The 20,876-nt window shown below is 48.7% G+C and overlaps 4 protein-coding genes and 1 long non-coding RNA gene across 5 annotated transcripts; 2 read left to right on the forward strand and 3 right to left on the reverse strand.

The window, feature by feature from the left end:
* Positions 1 to 1,131: 1,131 nt before the first annotated feature.
* Positions 1,132 to 2,321, reverse strand: LOC123190199 (uncharacterized). The gene is made up of 3 exons (XR_006496211.1): positions 2,097 to 2,321; positions 1,669 to 1,945; positions 1,132 to 1,574 (listed from the first exon to the last, which is right to left on the reverse strand). It is a non-coding gene; the product is annotated as an uncharacterized lncRNA (long non-coding RNA).
* A 109-nt stretch (positions 2,322 to 2,430) lies between these two features.
* On the forward strand, positions 2,431 to 4,836 carry LOC606346 (zinc transporter 3). The gene is made up of 3 exons (XM_044602796.1): positions 2,431 to 3,126; positions 3,678 to 3,827; positions 4,265 to 4,836. Exons 1-3 carry the CDS (start codon positions 2,500 to 2,502, stop codon positions 4,568 to 4,570), a joined length of 1,083 nt encoding a protein of 360 aa, XP_044458731.1. The 5' UTR covers positions 2,431 to 2,499; the 3' UTR covers positions 4,571 to 4,836.
* Positions 4,837 to 6,875: 2,039 nt separating this feature from the next.
* Positions 6,876 to 8,269, reverse strand: LOC123190198 (uncharacterized). The gene is made up of 3 exons (XM_044602797.1): positions 8,093 to 8,269; positions 7,404 to 7,520; positions 6,876 to 7,303 (listed from the first exon to the last, which is right to left on the reverse strand). Exons 1-3 carry the CDS (start codon positions 8,244 to 8,246, stop codon positions 7,077 to 7,079), a joined length of 498 nt encoding a protein of 165 aa, XP_044458732.1. The 5' UTR covers positions 8,247 to 8,269; the 3' UTR covers positions 6,876 to 7,076.
* Positions 8,221 to 10,902, forward strand: LOC123190197 (pentatricopeptide repeat-containing protein At1g79490, mitochondrial-like). The gene has a single exon (XM_044602795.1). It carries the CDS (start codon positions 8,276 to 8,278, stop codon positions 10,715 to 10,717), a length of 2,442 nt encoding a protein of 813 aa, XP_044458730.1. The 5' UTR covers positions 8,221 to 8,275; the 3' UTR covers positions 10,718 to 10,902.
* Positions 10,903 to 12,637: 1,735 nt separating this feature from the next.
* LOC123185921 (cytochrome P450 99A2-like) lies at positions 12,638 to 14,536 on the reverse strand. The gene is made up of 2 exons (XM_044597729.1): positions 13,625 to 14,536; positions 12,638 to 13,264 (listed from the first exon to the last, which is right to left on the reverse strand). The coding sequence occupies exons 1-2, from the start codon at positions 14,528 to 14,530 to the stop codon at positions 12,638 to 12,640; spliced, it is 1,533 nt and encodes a 510-aa protein (XP_044453664.1). The 5' UTR covers positions 14,531 to 14,536.
* Positions 14,537 to 20,876: the final 6,340 nt, after the last annotated feature.

Consider the following 20,876-nt stretch of genomic DNA (forward strand, 5'->3'; position numbering starts at 1 on the left):
ACTCCAGCACTCCGGACATGTCAAGACAGGCATGGCCACGAGGCCGGGTCGTCGTCCGGCCGCCGTCGCCGCTCCAGCACTCCACCGCCCGCATTTCATATCTCGCCAGAGGACGCCCTACCTCATCAGCAGCCGTATGTCAAGGCAGAGATCAGCAAGAGGTACTAGGAGACGTGCACACCGCTGTCATGGAGCAATGTGCACACCCCCAACAACTGTCACCTCTCCGTAGATCGAGTGCTCATTCCCCCGGTCCCGGTGAGCGGCTGTGCTCGCCGGGAGGAGATCAATCAACGCCGCGCCCGTTTGCCGCCGGACCTCATCGACGACCGGAAGTACGCCATTAACTCGACACTATGATACATGGCTCCGTGACGAGCACGACATCCACCGGCAATCTTACTTTGTTGGCCGTCCTCCGAGCCCACCGCGGGCGCGCTCTAACCGCCGCGGGCGCAGGCTGGTTCGTGACCTGACCCCTACGCCATCGACGTCTTTGTCCCCGCCACCACCTGCGTCAATGACAACTAAGGATGAGGAGGACCTCATGAGGCAGGTGATGGAGGACACCCTCCACACCCATACGAGCGCCAATGGCAGGGCCTTGAGGAGATGATGGTCCTGTCAACGGCCAGCTACGCCGCGTTCCCAGAGCTCGACACCTACGTCAAGGAGGAGGCCATGGAGGACGTCCGGGCTGAGGCACCGAGGGAGGAGGAACCGACGGGATGGAATCCGGCCTTGGTCAGGCAATCCTGGATGTGGACACCTTCCTCGCCATGTGAAGAGGTGGTGCAAGCCCCACCGCAGCCGCCACAGCAGATACCTTCGGCTTGGCAGGAGCCGCCAGCCCACCTCCATACGTCAACCTCACCGGCGACAACAACGACAAACAAGTAGGACGGCAGCTACGGAAGACGATGACGGCATCGGCGGAACAACCCTTATCTAGTTTCTTTTAAATGTTTTTTAAGTTTTTGTTTATATTTTTTTGCAAGAAAGTTTTTGTTTATATTAATGTGATGAACTTGGCTACCGTGGACGTTTTAATGTTTTTATATTATTTGCAATGATTATTTGTCTTTTGTGTGTTAAATTTGAAGTCCGAATAAACAAACAGTTTAGGACGCAGCGGGCTGTTTGGGCGCACCGACGACCGCAAGCGGATGGTCGTGTCCGTTTGCCACGGGTCGTGCGCTGAGTTGCCCTCAGGCCGTGGGCGCTACTGTTGCAAATCATCCATGTATACACATGGGTGGAATGCTTCCCGTGATCGATCCCATCGGTCCACATAGTCCCGAGACCACTCCATAGCCGTCTCCGACCGATCTCCAGAGAAGGACGGGACGGTTCAGTGAATTGGTAAACTGTGGCCGGAGTAGGATAGGCCTAAAGCTGAGGGCAGGTACATGCATCTGTGCATCTTGTTCCGCACGATGACAGGGTGATGGCTGACGCACTAGCTACAGCGTCCCTGTTGGTCCAGGGTTGCTGGCGCACCGTCGCCTAGCTCTCCCTTTCTTTTCCCCCTCAGTTTTCCTGCTACTGCTCGATGGCTCACGTTTGGTGTGCACCTACAGCACAAAGATTCCTCCCTATCAACTTCGGATCGGGAGGAGGGGGAGAGAACAGCTTGGCTGCGTGCCAGGGTCAGTGGAACTATCTCACCTCCTCATGATCGTGACCCAAGACAAACGGCGGTTAAAGGCGCCCAACGACCGTGCATTTTGGTCCCTTCGTACAGGGAGCTCCGGCTCGTCCCATCGCCGGCACTTCCACTGGCCAGGGATGGGCGCCGTGCGATCTCCGCCGTCCGATTCGGTTCCATTCGTATGCGTCACGAATACAGTCCCCCAGCCAACTTGACAGCTCCCTCCCTCCCTCCATCCCCTTTTACTTCCAGCCGGCCGCTCAAAGCGTCTCCAATGGGTCAATCTCGCCGAACCTGCACCACCGAAGACACCAGCAATAAGACTCCTGAAAAAGCCTAATCTGACCGATGACGACATTGTGTCAACACTGCACTAAAACGACCAGAAAGCACAACGCCTCCTCCTGATTTATTAAAACCCTCAGCCGCCATCGGCCAAACAAACCTTCCTTGACAGCACTACCAGGTGTCATCCGGTTTCCTCCATCCCCGATCAACGACGCCCGCAGCCATCACCGGACAAAGAAATTCAGGTTAGGTGGCCATGGATGGAAACAAGTTTCAATCCGGGATGGAAAAATCTCTCGAAAGTGCAGAGAATCCAGTCTCCGGATACCATGTCATTTGAGCATCCAGCATCAACGACACTTTGCACCGAGGTTAGTGACACATGGCACATATGATGTGCAGCCCCGGGAGCACCAGACCCCACCTGGACAAAGGACAGCAGCCCTCCTCACCCCGACGCCTCCTATATTAAAGTGCCCAGCGTTGGCTCTTGCTCTATCTCCCTGCAGTAGACATCGCATTCAGGCACACATAGTCAGCAATTCAGCAGAGTCACCACCATGGGCGCCACCAATCATACCTTGCAGGCGCTTCTCCCATGGCTCCTCCTGTTTGTGCACCAGGCCGCGGCGGCCAGCGGCGGGTTCGAGTGCACGACCGCCACGGACGGGGCGGACAAGCAGGGCGCGACGAAGCTGAAGCTGGTCGCCATCGCGTCCATCCTCACCGCCGGGGCGGCTGGCGTGCTGGTGCCGGTGCTCGGACGCTCCATGGCCGCGCTGCGCCCCGACGGCGACATCTTCTTCGCGGTCAAGGCGTTCGCCGCTGGCGTCATCCTTGCCACTGGCATGGTGCACATCCTGCCGGCGGCGTTTGACGGGCTCACCTCCCCGTGCATCTACAAAGGTGGCGGGGACAGGAACGGCTTCCCTTTTGCGGGACTTGTGGCCATGTCTGCAGCCATGGCCACAATGGTGATAGACTCGCTGGCTGCTGGGTACTACCGCCGGTCTCACTTCAGCAAGGCACGCCCACTTGACAACATCGACATACCCGGAGATGAGGAAGGGAGGGCCGATCATCCACATGTGCACGCGCATGGCCATTCACATGGTGACGCAATTGTTGTCAGCTCACCGGAGGAGGCTGCCATAGCTGACACAATCCGGCACAGGGTGGTATCTCAGGTAAGTAAGAGCAGCCACTCCAAAGCACATAGGACTTCCTGGCAACAGTAATTGGAGGTTAGTTCCATAACTTCCCGTATACCAGAAAAATAGTGAATCTTAAAACGATGGGAACATGAAAAAAAGTAACTTTATAAATATACTCAAATATATTAACTTTTCATGAACATGAATAAAGATGACGTAGTGGAAAGGCGAACTACATCAGCACATAATGTTCCAAAATATCTCATCTGACCAAACTAATATCTACACAGAACAATTTCAGAGCAGAACCATAAGGCATAGTGGCAGACTAAATAATTCTCCATGGTCAATTTAGCATCTTGATCAAAACCTTTTCATAAAGAAACATAAATAAACAGGGATGGGAATGAGGAGATCAATACCTATTCGAAAGGTCTGGCAGTTCGCGGTTTACTCCCTTAGGACAAACTTTTCCTTTTCAAATAAAGAATCCAGTTCCTCCGCACACTGTTTGCCAAGTTGGTAGATATTTTGGAGAACCAACCAGTCCCGTGTTAAATAATCCTAAGTTTAACATCATGCAGGTTCTAGAGCTGGGAATCTTGGTGCATTCAGTGATAATTGGTGTGTCATTAGGAGCATCTGTGAGGCCATCCACCATCAAGCCTCTGGTCGGTGCCCTCAGCTTCCATCAATTCTTTGAAGGCATAGGCTTGGGTGGTTGCATTGTACAGGTACCTGCTTGCACCGACAAGAATCTAACTTGTTTTCCTGCCTCCATTTTTTAATATGATACCACCAAGGTAAAAAGACAATTATAAATCAACATGTCAGGATATATATATATATACACTCACAGAAGGGGAGGAAAAAAAGGATAATTATAATATTAAGTTTAGATCAAATGAACACAGACTGAGAATTTTCCTCTAAAAATAATCAACACATATAATATACAACAGCTATTGATAATTGAACTTTTCAGGGAGAAAATAGGAAGTAACTAGTTTGAGAACTGATATTCCAGTCCTAAAGACATAAGCTAAAGTAAGCAAAGATTCTGAATAAAGCAAAAAAATGATAGAGGATAAAGAACCAACTTTATAAAGTGGTCCATAGCAACAAAAGGCTAAGTGGCTAATAACATCTTTGATTTTAACTTTTTCCGCAGGCTAATTTCAAGGTAAGGGCAACCATCATCATGGCAACGTTTTTCTCCCTGACCGCACCCGTGGGCATCGTGCTAGGGATTGCGATATCGTCTAGCTATAATGTGCATAGCTCTACTGCCTTCATTATTGAGGGAGTCTTCAACTCAGCCTCGGCAGGGATTTTAATCTACATGTCCCTGGTGGACCTTCTAGCAAAAGATTTCAATAACCCAAAGCTACAGACAAATACAAAGCTTCAGCTGATGACATATCTTGCACTTTTCCTAGGTGCAGGGATGATGTCCATGCTTGCCATATGGGCATAGAGATCTTCAAAGCAATTGCCAAATTTGCACTTGTATTTCGTGCTGAAGCTGAAGTTGAAGTATGCATTGTATTCATCCAGGAGTTCTCCATTTCCCAAAAAATAATACACCCTTGGTGAAAAATTAACCATATTCATCCATTAATTTTCTATCTCTCAAAACAACATACTCTTGGATATTCTCTTTGCATGTCATAGTATGAGACTGTGTGATGAGTTGATGTCAGACCTAACTTTGAAGCCGTATAAGTGATCAGTTATACAGTAGGTTTCGGACTTTCTAAATTTAGATCAGCTGAGTCTCTCACACTAACAACGAATCTGTATGCATATTTTTCCAATAGCCAAAAGGAACAAAAAAGAACTAGTTTGTTTAGATCGATAGTTCAAAACCCTTAAAAAGACGGACAGGAGAGATTCAACGCTTCAGAAAAGATGTAAATTTTCAAAAATTAAGAGGGCTACGTGATTAATCCACAGTTATATATGCTACTGTGAGAAAACCACATGTAACACACTTACACACAAGACTGCTACTTCTTTGAGTTCTTTCACTCATATATGCTTCTGTGAGAAAGCTTCCCAAAAGATTCACGTCCTTCATGATGAAGTCAAAGACAGCATATAAAGAACCTATTCTGTTTCATGACACAAAATTTATTGATTATTTATTCACAGTGAAACCAAGATTCATTTTCTCCTTCTATCCAGCTCCACTGATTGTTCCCAGTTACTTCTTGGTTAAAGTAATTAACTAACAACAATTTAACTCAAAAGTAACTAGTCCAAAGAGAGTCAATGTTTGACATACGAACAAACCAAGTTGATAAAAGATAGATCTGCTTAAATTACTTGCTAAAGAAAAATCTGACAGAATTAGTAAAGGCAGGGGGGGCTGAATTATATCAGAATACTCTTTCTAAACATCATAACGAAGTTAACAAGCCGAATACAATATCTTCTTACAAGTGATAACTGGTACAGAAGTTTCATCTTCATATAGCTCCATAGTTCTCAAAATCTACTTTGCTTTTTTCTGGTTCCATTTTAGAACATGATACCAGGAAGGTACAACTTGTTCAAAAAGACAATTCCAAATCAACATGTCAGAATATACTCACAGAATGGGATGAAGAATAAGAGATGATTATAATATTAAGTTCAAATTAAACGGTTCCCTGATAGCAACATGAGTATGCGACATTACATGTATGAAACAATACTAATAATTTTCTTCCAAAACTAATCAAAACAATATATCCAAAATCTATCGTTAATTGAACTTTTCAGGGAGAAAGTACAAAGTAACAAATTTGAAAACTGATATTCTAGTCCTAACGACATGTTATTTTACCATAAGCTAAAGTAAGCAAAGATTCTGAAGAAAGCAAATAAATGACATAGAGGAAAAACAAATAAAGTGTTCCACAGCAACAAAAGGCTACGTGACTAACATCTTTGATTTTCACTTTTTTCTGTGGGCTAATTTCAAGGTAAGGGTAATCATGACCATGACAATGTTTTACACACAAGACTGCTACTTATTTGAGTTCTTTCACTCATATGTTGGCTATAAATTCAAGGTAAGGGCAACCATCAACATGGCAATGTTTTACACACAAGACTGCTACTTATTTGAGTTCTTTCACTCAGATATTGAACAAAAGCTTCCCAAAAGATTCACGTCCTTCATGAAGTCAACGACAGCACATAAAGAACCTATTCTATTTCACGACACAAATTTTATTGATTATTTACTCATAGTGAAACAAAGACTTATGTCTTCTATCCAGCTCCACTGATTGTTCGCAATCACAGCTTGGTGAAATTAAATAACTAACAACAGTTTTAACTGAAAAGTAACTATTCCAAATAGAGTCAATGTTTTTTTATCAAATATTAGTATATGACGTACAAACCAACCAAGTTGATAAAGATAGATATGCTTAAATTATGTGCGAAAGAAAAATCTGAAAAATAAAATTAATGGTAGGACCTGAATTATGATCAGAATACTCTTTCTTAACATCATAACAAAATTAAGAAGCCGAATACATTGTCTGCTGATAAGTGATAACTGGTACATAAGATTCATTTTCATATAGTTCCCATATTGCTCAAAAAAATTAAGGACTAAATCAAACTAAAGGACAAAAAGAGACTCAATGTTTTTTATCAAATATGGCATACTGAAAAAAGACAAATTGATAAAGATAGATATGATTAACTTATGTGCTAAAGAAGATCTGGCAGAATTAGTCAAGGTATAGGACCTGAATTATGATCAAGAGTCTTTCTCAACATCATAACAAAATTAAATAGGTTGAACACAGTATCTACTGATAATGGGTACAAAGATACATCTTCATATAGCTTCCAAAACTCTGAAAGTTTCCAGCAACTACATCAAACTAGAAGGACGTAATATTACAAAAGCACATAACCCAACTGACTCTGGATAGCATGTGTATCATGGACATAAAACCCAACTCAAGTTACGCTACAGCCTACTCGACCTTCCCCTTCCCATGGGAATCATCACTCACTTGAGAAGAAGTTGGCTGGTTAATGCTTGCTTTGGCGTTTGCCAGAAAGGTTGGATCAGGCTGGGGCTCTTGATGGGGAGTCTCCTTCATGGCCATGTATATGTAAAAGCCGATCACTAGATTGACCGAGATGACAGCAAGGAATCCACTGGCCATGGTTTGCGCCGAGGGGGAAAGCTGACCGACACCTGACCAAGGAGGAAAACATCATTTCCGTATGAACGTATGTGCTTCAGTTCCATACAAAATGTTAAGTATAACATAATGTAGAAGGAGCAAGAATCAAACCTGGAAAAATCTGGTAGATAAACCCATACATGATTGCAACTGGGGCCATCCACATCACCATAGATGTGACGGCGAACTTTGTGATTACTGCCGACATTGCTTCTCCTAATGGGAATGCTGATAAAAAGGCAAGATAAGCATGCATCGTGAGCTCAATGCACAGTTACAAGCTAGACAGAACTAGCATGGTTGCAGATATTAAATGTGCGCAGTAAACATCTTAGACAAGCAAACACAGCTGCCTACAACTGTGACCTCGCTACACAATCTGACCGGACCTACCTCTCCACCCAAACTCAGAATTTCAGAGTGCTGTATGTGAGACTGAGACTCCATACTTATCTACTTCTACAGTCCACTCCTCCCAGAGCACATCGCAGATATGACAGGATAAACGCCCACTGCCCACTGCCGTACTGATTCATAGGCACGGGCAGAGCGATTACTGAACGAAATCGAGCGTCGAACCACATGGTTAAACCACAGAAAAGCTCTCCAATCTCTTCCCAAGACCAAAATTTAACAGCCTAGGGAGGAGTACTACTGCTACTACTACCAATCATCTAATCAAGGACTCGAATCAATCAACCTAGAAGAACAGAGCCTAATTCCATCTCGGTGGAGAAGCTAGGGCTCGGCGAGCTCGCCAAACAACACCAAATTACACATGGGCAGGGGATGGAGCTTACCTGATCTGGTGCCGCGAAGCAAACAGGGGGCCGCTTTGCTCCGATCTGGAGGCGGGTCGGCGGAGGGGGCGATCTGGTTCTGGAGGCAGAGGAAGACGAAGGGAGGCAGGAGTAGCAGCCAAGATGCCACGGGAGGAGGAGGGGGACGATGCATTTTGGGCTCGAGATTTAGATGGCTCGGTCATGTTTGGGCCGTGTATGCTCGTTGACGTTGGGCCGTGGGCCGTCACAGGCTATTCAACTACTTCCGAACCGCCGAGAAGGGCTGAGAGCCTGAGAGAGACCACGCCAGATATGCTCCTCCGCGCCGGGCTCCCCCACCTCCGCCGCCGCGCGGCGGCGCTGCCCCTGTCGCTCGCCCCGCGCCGGCTCTCGTCCGAGCCTCCGCCGGGCGTCGAATGGATAGACACGGTGGACTACCTGGACGAGACGGGGGAGGTCCTCTCGTCCGCGCCCGGGGCGCGCCCCGCGGTGCCGGGCGCCGACCCCACCATCCTCTCCGGCTCCTCCGCCCACCCGCTCCCGCGCCCCGCCGCGGCGGCCCGCCTCGCCGCGCTCGCGCTCCGCCACCGCTCGGGGCCGTCCCTCTCCGCCGCGCTCTCCGCGCTCCCCTCCCAGCCCGACCCCGCGCTCCTCCTCCTCGCCGCCAACTCCCTCCCCGCCTCCGACCCCACCCCGCTCCTCTCGCTCGTCGGCTGGGCCCGCCACCAGCCCTGGTTCGTGCCCTCCGATGATCTGTCCTTCATCGTGGCCGCGCGTCTGTCGCCGGCCACCCACTCCTCCGACCTCATGTCGCTCTTCGACGACGCCCTCTTGCACCCGGAGCCAGCCTCTTTCCCCAAGACCCTCAACGCCGTCGTCTCCGCGCTCTCCACCCACGGCCTCCTCGAGCCCGCCTTCTACTGCTTCAAGCGCCTCCGCGACGCCGGCTTCCATGGCCTCCAGACGCCCACCTGCAATGCCCTCCTCTCGCTGCTGCTCGCCAGGGGGCTCGCCTTCAAGGCCTTCGAGGTGCTCGACGAAATGTCTGTGGCGGGCTGCGAGCTCGACAAGGGCACTTACGAGCTTGCTGTGCCGGCGCTTGCACGTGCTGGAAGGATTGACGCATCACGCAAGCTGTTTGATGAAATGAGACAGAGGGATGGGGTCGGGCCTGCCTCGCCGGGGGTGTACAGCACTATGGTCGATGTGCTGGCCAAATCAGGGAGGCTTGACGCTGCGATGGGGATGTACAGGGAGATGGTGGCAGTGGGGCACAGGGTGAGCACGGCTGTGAGCACCGCCATGGTGGAGGGGCTTGTGAAGGCTGGGAAGCTGGATGCAGGGATGGAGCTTTGGGAGGAGATGCGGCGAGGAGGGCTCCGACCAAGCTTTGGGTTGTACACCATGGTAGTCGAGGCAAATGCACGGTCAGGAAGGCTGGATGTCGCTGCGAAGCTGTTTGGTGATATGGAGAAGTCTGGCTTCTTCCCTACTCCTGCCACATATGCTTGTTTGGTCGAAATGCATGCTTCAGCGGGGAATGTGGATGTAGCAATGAGGATGTACCACTCGATGGCAAATGCAGGGACAAGGCCAGGGCTGAGCACATTTACAGCATTACTGACCATGCTGGCGAATAAGAAGCTGCTTGATTTGGCTGCAAAGGTGCTGCTTGAGATGAAGGCATCAGGGTTCCCCATCGAAGTGACCGCGAGTGACCTGTTGATGATTTACATCAAAGATGGGTCGACGGAGCTTGCTCTCCGGTGGCTGCGGTTCATGGGTTCTGCTGGGATACGAACCAACAATTTCATCATAAGGCAGCTCTTTGAGTCTTGCATGAAGATGGGGCTGTATGACTCGGCACGGCCACTGCTCGAGACGTATGTCGGTGCGGCGGCAAAGGTGGACATGATACTCTACACTTCAATCCTCGCACATTTGGTGCGGTGCCAGGATGAGGACAGCGAACGGGCAATCATGAACATCCTGAGCGTGAGCAGGCACAAGGCGCACGACTTCATGTGCGGGTTGTTCACCGGGCCAGAGCAAAGGAAGAAGCCCGTGCTCTCCTTTGTCCGGGAGTTCTTCCAAGGCATTGACTACGAGAATGAGGAGAGTGCGGCGAGGTACTTTGTGAACGTGCTCCTCAACTACCTGGTGCTCATGGGGCAGATGAACCGTGCACGATGCGTCTGGAAGGTCTCTTATGAGAACAAGCTGTTCCCTAAGGCCATCGTATTCGACCAGCACATTGCCTGGTCCCTGGACATCCGGAACCTGTCAGTGGGAGCGGCGCTTGTCTCTACAGTGCACACGCTGCACCGGTTCAGGAAGCGGATGCTCTACTACGGGGTCGTGCCGCGGCGCATCAAGCTGGTGACAGGGCCGACGCTCAAGATGGTGGTGGCCCAGGTGCTGGCTTCGCTGGAGTCGCCATTCGAGGTGAGCAAGGTTGTCCTGCGCGCGCCCGGGGACTCGGTGCTCGAGTGGTTCAAGAAGCCGATCGTGCAGCAGTTCCTGCTCAACGAGATACCGTCGAAGTCCGACGTCCTGATGCACAAGCTGAACGTTATGTTCCCAAGCTCGGCGCCAGAGGCCCGGTCTCTGGCCCTTCCCAGGTCCCTTGGCATGTCACGGTGATGGTGCCAGTGTGTGCAAACCGTAAGCATTATGTATACTACTATAGCTTTTTGCCAAAGCATGAGAACGTTCACTCGTCTCTCTGTTTGTACGTGTACAATAATGCTAAATTTCAAATGGTTTGTGGTACCATAATTTTTGAAGAAAGGAGAGATAATGCAAATGCACGGCTCCTGTTGCGAAGAGTGTGACGTGTTGCACTTATTTTTGGCATATAGTTGAGGATTTTTCGAATATCCAATTTTGTGCCTGGGCTCATCTACATCCAGTGAACAGTAAATTCAAAAAATTGCTAGAAAAAGTCCAAAAATTTGGAATGTAAGATGATTGAGTATGTGAGGTGCGTGCTAAATTTCAAATCATTTGGACATCTTAGTAGCTCTCAGCAAAAAAATAAAGGGTCTGCACAAACAGTGAACTTTTTCATAGATCTCAAATTTGCCTTTTTTGTTGAGAGCTACTCAAACATTCAAATGCTCTGAAATTTGGCACGGACATCAGGCACTCAGTCGTCTTTCCCCACACAAAAAAACAGAATTTTTTAATTTTATTTAATGTTTCTAACGATTTTTATCACTCCCTGGCTCAGATGAGCCTAGGAGCGAAAACGCTGCTCTCCGGATTTTTATCTTATTTATATGAAGAACAGTTGTTACATATTGCGTTGTTACTATCTCAGAAAATCCATTCCAGTGCACTTCAATAACATATACGCAGGGTACAGCAATACATTAGGCCAAATTAAGCACAATCATATGCTGCACTTAATTAATACAAGTCCAAATTTGCAAAAAAGAGAGAGAGAGAAGAGAGAGAGAGAGAGAGAGAGAGATAGAGTACTATGTTTTTTTTTTTGAGACAACGATAGAGTACTATGTGATAAGCGATGTGAACGAAGGGGAAAACGGGCCGATTGCAGGCCCATGTAGCGATTGCTAGAGCCTCTGCTTGGTTACCCATCGGGCGCCATATTTGGCTTATTAATGTACCAGATATTATTTGTATTCTGTCAAACATTCCTATTATTTGGCTTATTAGATATTTTTTCTCAAGCGAACCAAAACCTGTGGTTGGATGGTTAGAGGGAATGTGGCATCCCCAGCCCATCAGGATTCAAGTCATGGTGCACATCACAGATGACAAACAATATTGGCACACTCTGTTCCAAGATAAGTGTCTCTGATTTAGTACAAAGTTGATTTAATAATAATAATATTGGCACACTCTCTTTCAAGGTAAGTGTCTTTGATTTAGTACAAAGTTGATTCAATAACAGCAATACTGGCACACTCTCTTCCAAGATAAGCGTCTCTTATTTAGTACTCCCTCCGTCTCAAAATTCTCGTCTTAAATTTGTCTAAATACAAATGTATCAAGTCACATTTTAGCATTAGATACATCCGTATCTAGACTAATCCAAGACAAAAATTTTGAGACGGGGGGAGTACAAAGTTGTACTAAATCAATGACAATTGTTTTGGGATGGAGGGAGTATATCTTCTCATCAACGGGCTTAAAAAGTTAAATGAGTAACTTGTTAGCTTCGCTCATTAAACTTGTTCTTTTTAACAAGCTTAGATTAAAATTCAACCCGTTACTCAACAAGTTCGATTCGAGCCGAACTATGTCACGAGTTGCTCGTTTAGCTCATGAGTTTTGAGATTTTAAATTCCAGCCCTACTCCCCTCATTGCAAGCTGAATAAGGACGTGTAAATTTTATTCTAAATGTAGTTGCTCGCCGAATTATTAATTTTTGTAGAACAACCCTCTAGGTTTTATTGATCATAAGAAATCGTTACAGGGATACAAATGAAATCATGATATTGACCCCACTAAATATGACGACCATGAGTTAACGATAAAGAGAACCTAGCGAAAGTTAACCCGCCATCATAAACATGATTACAAATCGGCGAGCCTCAAATTTTCATCGGAAAATTATACGGCATCGCTACTAGGTGAAGTTGGTTCCTTCTTCTTAGTGTTGCACCGACGGTCATGTCCATGTCAAGCTCATCCGGACGCATTCCGGCTGGGAGGCTCCAATGGAAGAAGTATAGAAGCCGAGCCAAGATGAGCTCCAACGTGGCCAACCCAAAAGTACCGCCAGGGCACATCCTCCGCCCGCTCCCGAACGGCAAGTACTCGAATTGTGTACCGTTGTAATCCACGGTAATGTCCTCAAACCTCTCTGGCTTGAACTTGTCTGCGTCATGCCAATACTCGGGGTTCCTCGCTATCCCCCACGCATTGACCATGACCCTGGAGCCCTCCACAATCTCAAACCCATTGACGTTGCAAGTCTCCCGGCAGACACGGGGGAGCAGGAGCGGTGCCGCCGGGTGCAGCCTCAGACCCTCCTTGATCACCATCTTCATGTAGCGCAGTTTTTCCATGTGGACCTCATGGTCTTTTAGACTCTTGTTGTCCAATGTTTGTCGCACCTCCGCCTGAGCCTTCACCATCACCTCCGGGTTCCTCATGAGCTCCGACATGATCCACTCCAGGATTGACGACGTCGTCTCCGTCCCTGCCGTGAACAAGTCCTATAGCAAATTTATAGTGTGGGATTAATCCGACTACAATAATATAACTTTCTTTATAGGATGGAAGATTATCCCCCTGCTTTCTTTTCTTTCCAAGATGAAAATTTTATAATCCTATTTTCTCCTATACTATGTATTTTTCTCGTAAATGTAAATAAATCCCTCCCCTTAATTTCAACTTAACCACCTTCACCTAAAAAGATCATTTACCACCAGTCCACCACCCCCTCCTCCTGATTTCCTCCATCCGTGAAACTCTTTCAAATATTCCGTAATATGCACAGTCATTTGTTAACGGTGGTCCTAAGCCCTAATTCTTTCAAAAACTATTCAGAGAGCAGAGGACCTTGGAGCACTTACCACTGTTATTGCCTTGATGTTTGTGATGCCGATGGGGAACTCAAGCTGCTCCTCATCCTTGATCCTAAGCATGACGCTCAGAAGGTCATCGTCTCCGGTATTTTTCTCCGCTCGCCGCGCCTCGCAGATGGCTATGATCTTGTCAAAGATGGCGTCGAACTGCCGGCGCGCTCCCCAGAGCGAGCGTCTCAGCCCAGTGACGACGTCCACAAACCGCAGCGAAGGGAAGAGGTCCCCGACGCAGAATCCCCCAGTTAACGTGAGCAGCACATTCATCGCAGCCAGAAACTGCTCTTGGAGCTCGGCGTCGCAGCCGTCGCCAAACGTTGCCCTTGCGGTGATCGTGTTCGTGCACGACACGAGCAGCTTCCTCATATTGACGGGCTGGCCGCCTCCACCGGCGGCGGCGGCGGCGCGGACATCCCTGACGAGGGACATGGTCTCGCTGTCCCTGATGGGCGCGAACTGCCTCACCTTTCGCGCGCTCAGGAGCTCCACCATGCAGAGCTTGCGCAGCGTCCTCCAGTACGCGCCGTACGGCGCGAAGGCTATGTCGGCGCTCCCGTAGCCCACGATCTCCGCGGCCAGAATTGTGGGCCTTGACGCGAAGTTGAGGGAGCTGTCCCGGAGCACCTCCTGCGCTGCCGCCGGCGAGGAGATCACCACGGCGTCCACCTGGCCCAGCCGCAGGTACATCACTGGGCCGTGCTTCTTGGCCAGGTCCCGGAGAGCGACCTGCGGCGTCGCTGTCCGGAGGTGGAGGAGGCTTCCGATGAAGGGGAGACACCGTGGGCCGGGAGGCTTCTTCCCCTTGGAACTTGCTGTCTTTTTGCGGCTAAGCAGAGACACGAGAATCGTCAGTGAGACGAAGGATAGGAAGAGGAGGGTGGCTGCGCTTAGCTCCATGAGGGTCGGGATGGCTTGATCGAATTTGAAGCTTTGCTTGGGATGAAGAGCTACTAGCAGGAAGTGCCCTTTTTATAGGGAAAGGGAGGGGAAAGATTTGGTTACCGCTCGTTGTCTATTCTTCTCGGGATACGGCAGGTTTGCACGGGTTGACGAAGTCATCAGGCGCTTTCCACCGAGGGAACATCGCGGAGAGCATGTAAATTTTAAAAATACGAACTGTCAAATCTAGAACTTAAATAATGGTGGGCTGGTTCGCCAAAAAAAATATTCACCTTAAACCACTATTCTCATGTGTACTAATTGTGTACATGAAAATTACAGTACATGGTTGTACGAAATAATAATAGTACTACATGAGAGCTCTACAACCGAGTGCCCCAAATAGACCTCAAACACTCGGGCTGTAGTTGCCCGTCCATCACTGACCGGTCATGATCTTTTAACCCAGACAAACGCCTCAAACGGTTCTTAAACGCCCGAGCTGACCGGCATCCTTATATCCAGCCTAAATATGGGGCGAATATGGACCGCCGGGCACGCCCGCCACGTCCGACTGACGAACGGGTTCCAGCCGGAAACACCCCGAAACCCGGCGGTACGAAGCTCGTCACCTCCGTCGGACAAGTGGCGCCGCGTGGCGCAGCTCCGGCGAGCCGCATAGTGCCTAGCCCGGCTATTTAAGTCGACCCGCGGCACCGAAATCCTACCATCCATCCACATTTCCCTTCTCCTGTCCGCTGCCATCACTTTTTATTCCACCCGTCCGCCTAGTAGCCATGCCCCCATGCTGCCGGGTGAGGAACGAGCCCTTTCTGACGCCGGAGCGCCGGCTCGAGCTCCTTGAGCAAATCCGGGCTAGGCGCGAAGCCCGGATCGTCGCAGGGCTACCTCCGGATGCAGTGGATCCGGAGGAGTTGGAGGAGGAGGAGGAGGATGAGTCAGAGGAGGAGAATGTGCGGGACGCTGACGACGAGGATCTGCAGGCAGAGCAGCATGCCATCCTCGATTGTCTTCAGTCGGAGGACAGACAGCGTCGCCGGCAGGAGATGGAGGCGCAGGAGTCCGCGGAGTAGGCGGAGATGCTCGCTTATATGGATGAGGTCGAGTAGGAGGAGGATGAGCCGGAGCCCTCCTACCCACCCTCCAGCCGGCGCCCGACACCATCGCCGTGGACATCTCCGACGACAAAGAGTAGTTAGGGCAGTACGTAGATGTAGTACGTATGATTTCTTTTGCATTCCTTGTATGGATTTAGGGGATGAAATATGAGAGACGGATGCAAAGTTGTTAATTTGAGGCGTGCCCGGTCGCGTCCACGGACGTTTGAGGGGCTGGATTTGCATAGTCCGGCTGTAGACGCTCTCAAATGAACATGTATATTGTGCGGTATAAGTAGGGTTCCAAATTTCCATCTATTTTTCAGGCAATTTTCCCCGATTTTTTTTTCTACATCACCATGCAGAGTTGCAGACATTTACACAGAACTGCGTGGACGCGTACCCAGCACCTGAGTGCCCTTGAGAATTTCTCACTTACCGCTAGGTCTCATACATCAGCGTAGAGCAATCAGAGTAGAAAATTGGACTTGCACACGAATGGACCACGTGCGGTTCATCCTGGTGGCGCCGGCCGCCACACATGAGCCGACCGGGACAAATTCCCACCTTTTAAGGATCTCCCCCGTAGCGACATCGCGAATATACTGCCACTATGGACCCGGTACGTGCATCGCTGCTAGCTAATCTCGATCCGGTCATGGTCGCGACCAGGTACGTGCAACTAAGAGAAGATGGAAGCACGTCTGCATGGCGATGTAGAAGGAGGAGGTACCATATGGACGGAGGAGGTACGTACCGGGCCTGTGCAGCTTGTCACAATGTCACGAGGTCGATGTGCATGGCATGATCTCGATGATGTTACTTAATTTGTTGGAGAACATCTGTTTGCGGGAGATTGTTGGAGAAGACTCGCATGGCGACATGCATGCAGTCCAAAACACAACACGATATGCTTTGCTGTTTGTCTGCATTGACCCAGCAATATACATACAGTCTACCATTCAAAAATAACACTACAGTCTACCGTTCAAAAATAAAACTTGAGTACTATACATATAGTTCATCCAAGAGTATCTACAGTCGCACACCTCAAATTCTACTCAAACGCCCGGACGGACGGTTCGGTCACCGTCAAAAAAGCACGACCCAAACGGATGTCTCAAACGGACATCAAACGCTCGAGCTGACCAGCACCACTCATATCCAGCCAAAATATAGGGCGGATATGGGGATACATGTGCGCATCCACCACGTCGGACCCGATAGGCCTACCCTACCATAAATTGCTTTCAAATCCATCAAACCCTCCCACCTCCACCCTTCCCCGCATCCGAGCCCTCATCATCTGCCGCCTTTGCTCCCCATCTTCATCGCCAGTCCCAATCCGCCTCCCTAGATGACCTCCAGCCCGTTCCTGACCGTCGCGGCCAAGGCTGCGTCCACCTCGTCCCATCGACGTCCTTTCCTCGGCTTCGTCATGCAAGCCGAAGAACATCACGGCGACGGAGGCCGCGAGAGAGGGATGCGGATGCGGACATCGATGAGCACCCCCTCCCCCCGTCGTCGCCTTATCCGGGACCCCGCACCCCATCCATCCACCGTCGGACCAAGCTGGGATAGAGGAGGATCACGTTCGATTAGGGCATCCCGGGGAGCTTTTCGCCAACACAGATGCAGCCGGTGGACGTCTGTCACTCGCCATAGCTCATTCGGCTGTAGACAAGCACGGGCACCAGCGGTGCCCAGGCTGCCCATGACCTATTCGACGGAATGACACAACAAGACTTGGTATGTTCTTGTTGCTCCTGTCCAATCAACTTTGCATATGCCATGTTCAATGTTTTGCATAGACCGCTAGTTCATTTCGGACATGATCCATGCTTGGAAACCATGATCATTTATGAGTTTATCTTGTCGGACATGATCAATGATAATCAAGATCTGGCCCAAAATGCACTATGAGTTGGGGGATCCAACTTGCCCTTCACTTGAAGTTGGGTCAACATCAAATCCAATCCAAGCAAGAAGAAAAAGAAGCCAAAGACGACAATGACAAGTGGTCCGACATTCTCAACTTTTAAGGATATCTTGTTGGTCAAATCTTGGTTGGCCACAACAATATACCCAATATGAGGAAGTATTGGGAGAAGATTTGAAAGGAATATCATGAATAAAAAAAGCAATATGTGGAGCCGCATCATATCGTCACCAATTGCAGTGTGGCATCTCTCCAACATCGACGGGGGATCATTCAAGCTGAAGTGAACAGGTATGTCAGCTATTATTCACAAGTTCTTGGCGGCCCTCAAAGTGGGATGGGAGCGGTAAACTCACATAAGCTAAATTATTTCATGATGTCATCATTTGCGTATGCTTGTTTTTGTTGCATTCTCATGCTCATGCATATTTTGTTTGCTAGACGTGGTGTGGCGTCCACTATATATCAAGAAACGGAGAAGAAACCATTTGGTTTTAGCCATTGTTGGGTGATAATATTGAATGGCAAACCAAAGTGGACACAACTTGTGGCCGATCTCAAGGCCGGTAAGAAGAGGAATTATAGCTCAAGCTCCCACCAATCAATTGGGTTGGACGAAGAAGAGGAAGATGTTGTAGTAGAGAATGGAAGAGACACCATGCCAAAGGATAACCAGCACGTGATGAGAAACAAGTGGGCGAAGGCAAGGGCCTCCCGTGACGCCGCGGCTACAAAAATGTCCTCCACATGGACGGGTATTTTTTCGGTTAGGGAGAACAAGAAAGAGGAGATATACACGCTCATGCTGGATGCGCAAAAGCAGATAATGGATTGGGACCGGAAGAGGGCGAAGAAGAAGTTGAAAATTGGGAGGGAGAAGATCAATTTGAAGAAGAAAGAGGCGGCGATGAAATGGGAGCTCGAGAAGGCCAAAGACATTTGGAGAGATTGACCTTGAGAAGGAGCGGTTGCAAATCGCACAAAACGTGATGGATACGAAGATAATGTTGGCGGACGAAAGCCTCTTGGATGTGCATGCAAAGAAGTGACTTATGGGGATGATGGAGGAGATCAACGACCGTAGGGACTACAAGGTGGAAAGGGAGGCTACGACATAGCGGAACATGCGGCAAGGATGCAGGCGAAGCAGGAGGCAAGGATGGTCACGAAGCAGGCGGCATGGATGGCGTCCGGCGAGTGATCCATCACGCTCGGACATTGATTTCATTTTCGTATGTTCGGATTGTTGAATCATGATTTGTTTTGCTTTATCATATTTGTTTTGAACAGTTGAATTGGGACGATTTGTATCGTATAATCGATGTGCATGAATTATATGAATTTAAGAATCTGCATTTAAGGTGTATGGATATGCGACAGCTTAAATGAGAGGCCTCCTGTCACGGCCCTAGAATTTGCTTGCCATTAGTTGCCTTAAAGCATCCATGCATCATGTTAACTTTTCAATTAAAGTTGAAATGGGGATGTTGAAACCCTAGCACTAAATGAATTCAACTAGGTTCAAATAAACAATATTTTCAATGAACCCAAAATGCCTTTGGAAATGTTCATGATTTTTGATAAAGGTGAAAGCCTCTGCCAAAAATGATAAACATATTTCTAGGTCATTTCTGGATTTTTGGAATAACTCATATTGTACTTGAATTGGGGCATTTAAATTCTATAAATATTTTAAATGCTCTAATAATTCTGAAACTAGTTGAGGGCTGTTGGGAATAATTTCAACATTGCCCACAAATATTTTCAGGATTTTTGAAAATGCTCTAGCATTTTTAATAAAGACAAAACAATTGCAGAAAATAGAAAACAGAAACAATTAATAAAAGAGAGAGAGAGAGGGTTTTTACCTGGCACTCACCTGGGCCTTACCTGTGTCGTCCAGCTCCCGCCAGCCGGACGCCGCGCGCGTGGTCGCCGCGCGCCGGCACGCGCCCGAGCCACCTCCTGCTTCCGCCGACGCTAGAGGCTAGCTGGACGCGCCATGCAACCGCCCCAAACCCTCTGGCCTATCCACTCCTTCTCTCCCCTCCTCTGCTCTCTCCTCGCAGCGCACCCGAGCGCAGCCGTCGCCGCCGCTCGCTGCCGCCGCAGCCACCAACCACCCCTCGCCCTACCGATGAGTCCAGAAGCTCCACCGCGACGCCCTCGCCCTCCCCACCGAGCCACGCTTCACCGGAGGCCCTGCATTGCCGCCATCGGGTCGTCTTCAACCTCGGTACCCACCGGACGCCGTTCATCGATTCACCTCGCTCCGGTCGCCCCCGAGCCCATCGATGCATATATGTTTGGTGAAAGAAGTGACTTTCTCTAAGTTCACGTGCACTAGGTGTAAGTTGCCGCCATGAATTTGAGAAAGGTTTGTTTTGTTTCCCTTGGAATCATCCCAAATCAGTCATGCATACGTGCGAAGTATTCTATGGTTTGGTAGATTGATTACCTCCACTCCATATGTGTTCCTAGCACACCAAGCCACTGATTGGTTTGTTCAAGGAGAAGAAGTTTCTTCTTAGGAGCTAGACTTACGCAAGGACTTCGATATCCTCATTGATGGTTCCCTCCTGAACTCGGTAGTGTTTCATTATAAGACTACTATGTGGTCATGCTTGTCTTGGACAACGTATTCACATGTATGTAGCAGAACTAGCTCATGTCTTGGAGCTTGCTATCGTAGTTCTCTCCCCGAGAATCTCGCAACGTCATCTCGTCGATTTGTGTTGCCAACTTTCATTTCTCTTTCTAGACTTGATGAGTCTGGAATATCCTGACACCAACCAGATCTGAATCTCAGGCAGATATGATGGTTGGAACATTCCCAACATTTGCATTTTGTTCCCAGCTTGCACCCCATCATGCCAATTTTCCATGGGATGCCCTTCTCAGTAGTTGCTGTCCAGGATCATCTTCAAAAGTGGTGCTGTCATGGGTTCCATCCATTTCCGGTGATAAGCAAAAGTCATCCATTACGTTGTCTTCAACAAGGTAGTCCACACCATCCATTCGAATCCGGATATGCCATTCCTTTGAACTCCGCCAAACGATCGATTGTGATTGCCTTAGGTTGGTATAAAGAGTTTCAGTGATCTAGATATCAAAAGTAATTCTTTTTGCCACTTAAGGGAATAGTTCTTCAAGTCACCTCCCCCAAGGTGCCCCGTTACGGGGTCATGGCAATTATTTCCTCGCCACCTTGACACCATCCACCATCTTTCTAAGCGTGGAATTATTGCCCACCAAATCAAACCCCGTCGTTTGTTCTTTCATCCCTCTCGATGTGTTTTGTGTCTCA

Source organism: Triticum aestivum, chromosome 2A (assembly GCF_018294505.1).
Source record: "Triticum aestivum cultivar Chinese Spring chromosome 2A, IWGSC CS RefSeq v2.1, whole genome shotgun sequence".
In the NCBI taxonomy this organism is placed as follows: Eukaryota; Viridiplantae; Streptophyta; class Magnoliopsida; order Poales; family Poaceae; genus Triticum; species Triticum aestivum.

Bases quoted from the DNA above. Each gene is read 5' to 3' on its own strand.
- LOC123190197 (XM_044602795.1), top strand. From the start codon at position 8,276: ATGTTTGGGCCGTGTATGCTCGTTGACGTTGGGCCGTGGGCCGTCACA.
- LOC606346 (XM_044602796.1), top strand. From the start codon at position 2,500: ATGGGCGCCACCAATCATACCTTGCAGGCGCTTCTCCCATGGCTCCTC. The intron at 3,127-3,677 runs GTAAGTAAGAGC...AACATCATGCAG, and splicing joins GGCACAGGGTGGTATCTCAG to GTTCTAGAGCTGGGAATCTT. The intron at 3,828-4,264 runs GTACCTGCTTGC...CTTTTTCCGCAG, and splicing joins TGGGTGGTTGCATTGTACAG to GCTAATTTCAAGGTAAGGGC.
- LOC123185921 (XM_044597729.1), bottom strand. From the start codon at position 14,530: ATGGAGCTAAGCGCAGCCACCCTCCTCTTCCTATCCTTCGTCTCACTG. The intron at 13,265-13,624 runs GTAAGTGCTCCA...AATTTGCTATAG, and splicing joins ACATCAAGGCAATAACAGTG to GACTTGTTCACGGCAGGGAC.
- LOC123190198 (XM_044602797.1), bottom strand. From the start codon at position 8,246: ATGCATCGTCCCCCTCCTCCTCCCGTGGCATCTTGGCTGCTACTCCTG. The intron at 7,521-8,092 runs GTAAGCTCCATC...CCTTTTTATCAG, and splicing joins GCTTCGCGGCACCAGATCAG to CATTCCCATTAGGAGAAGCA. The intron at 7,304-7,403 runs GTTTGATTCTTG...CTCCTTGGTCAG, and splicing joins TATCTACCAGATTTTTCCAG to GTGTCGGTCAGCTTTCCCCC.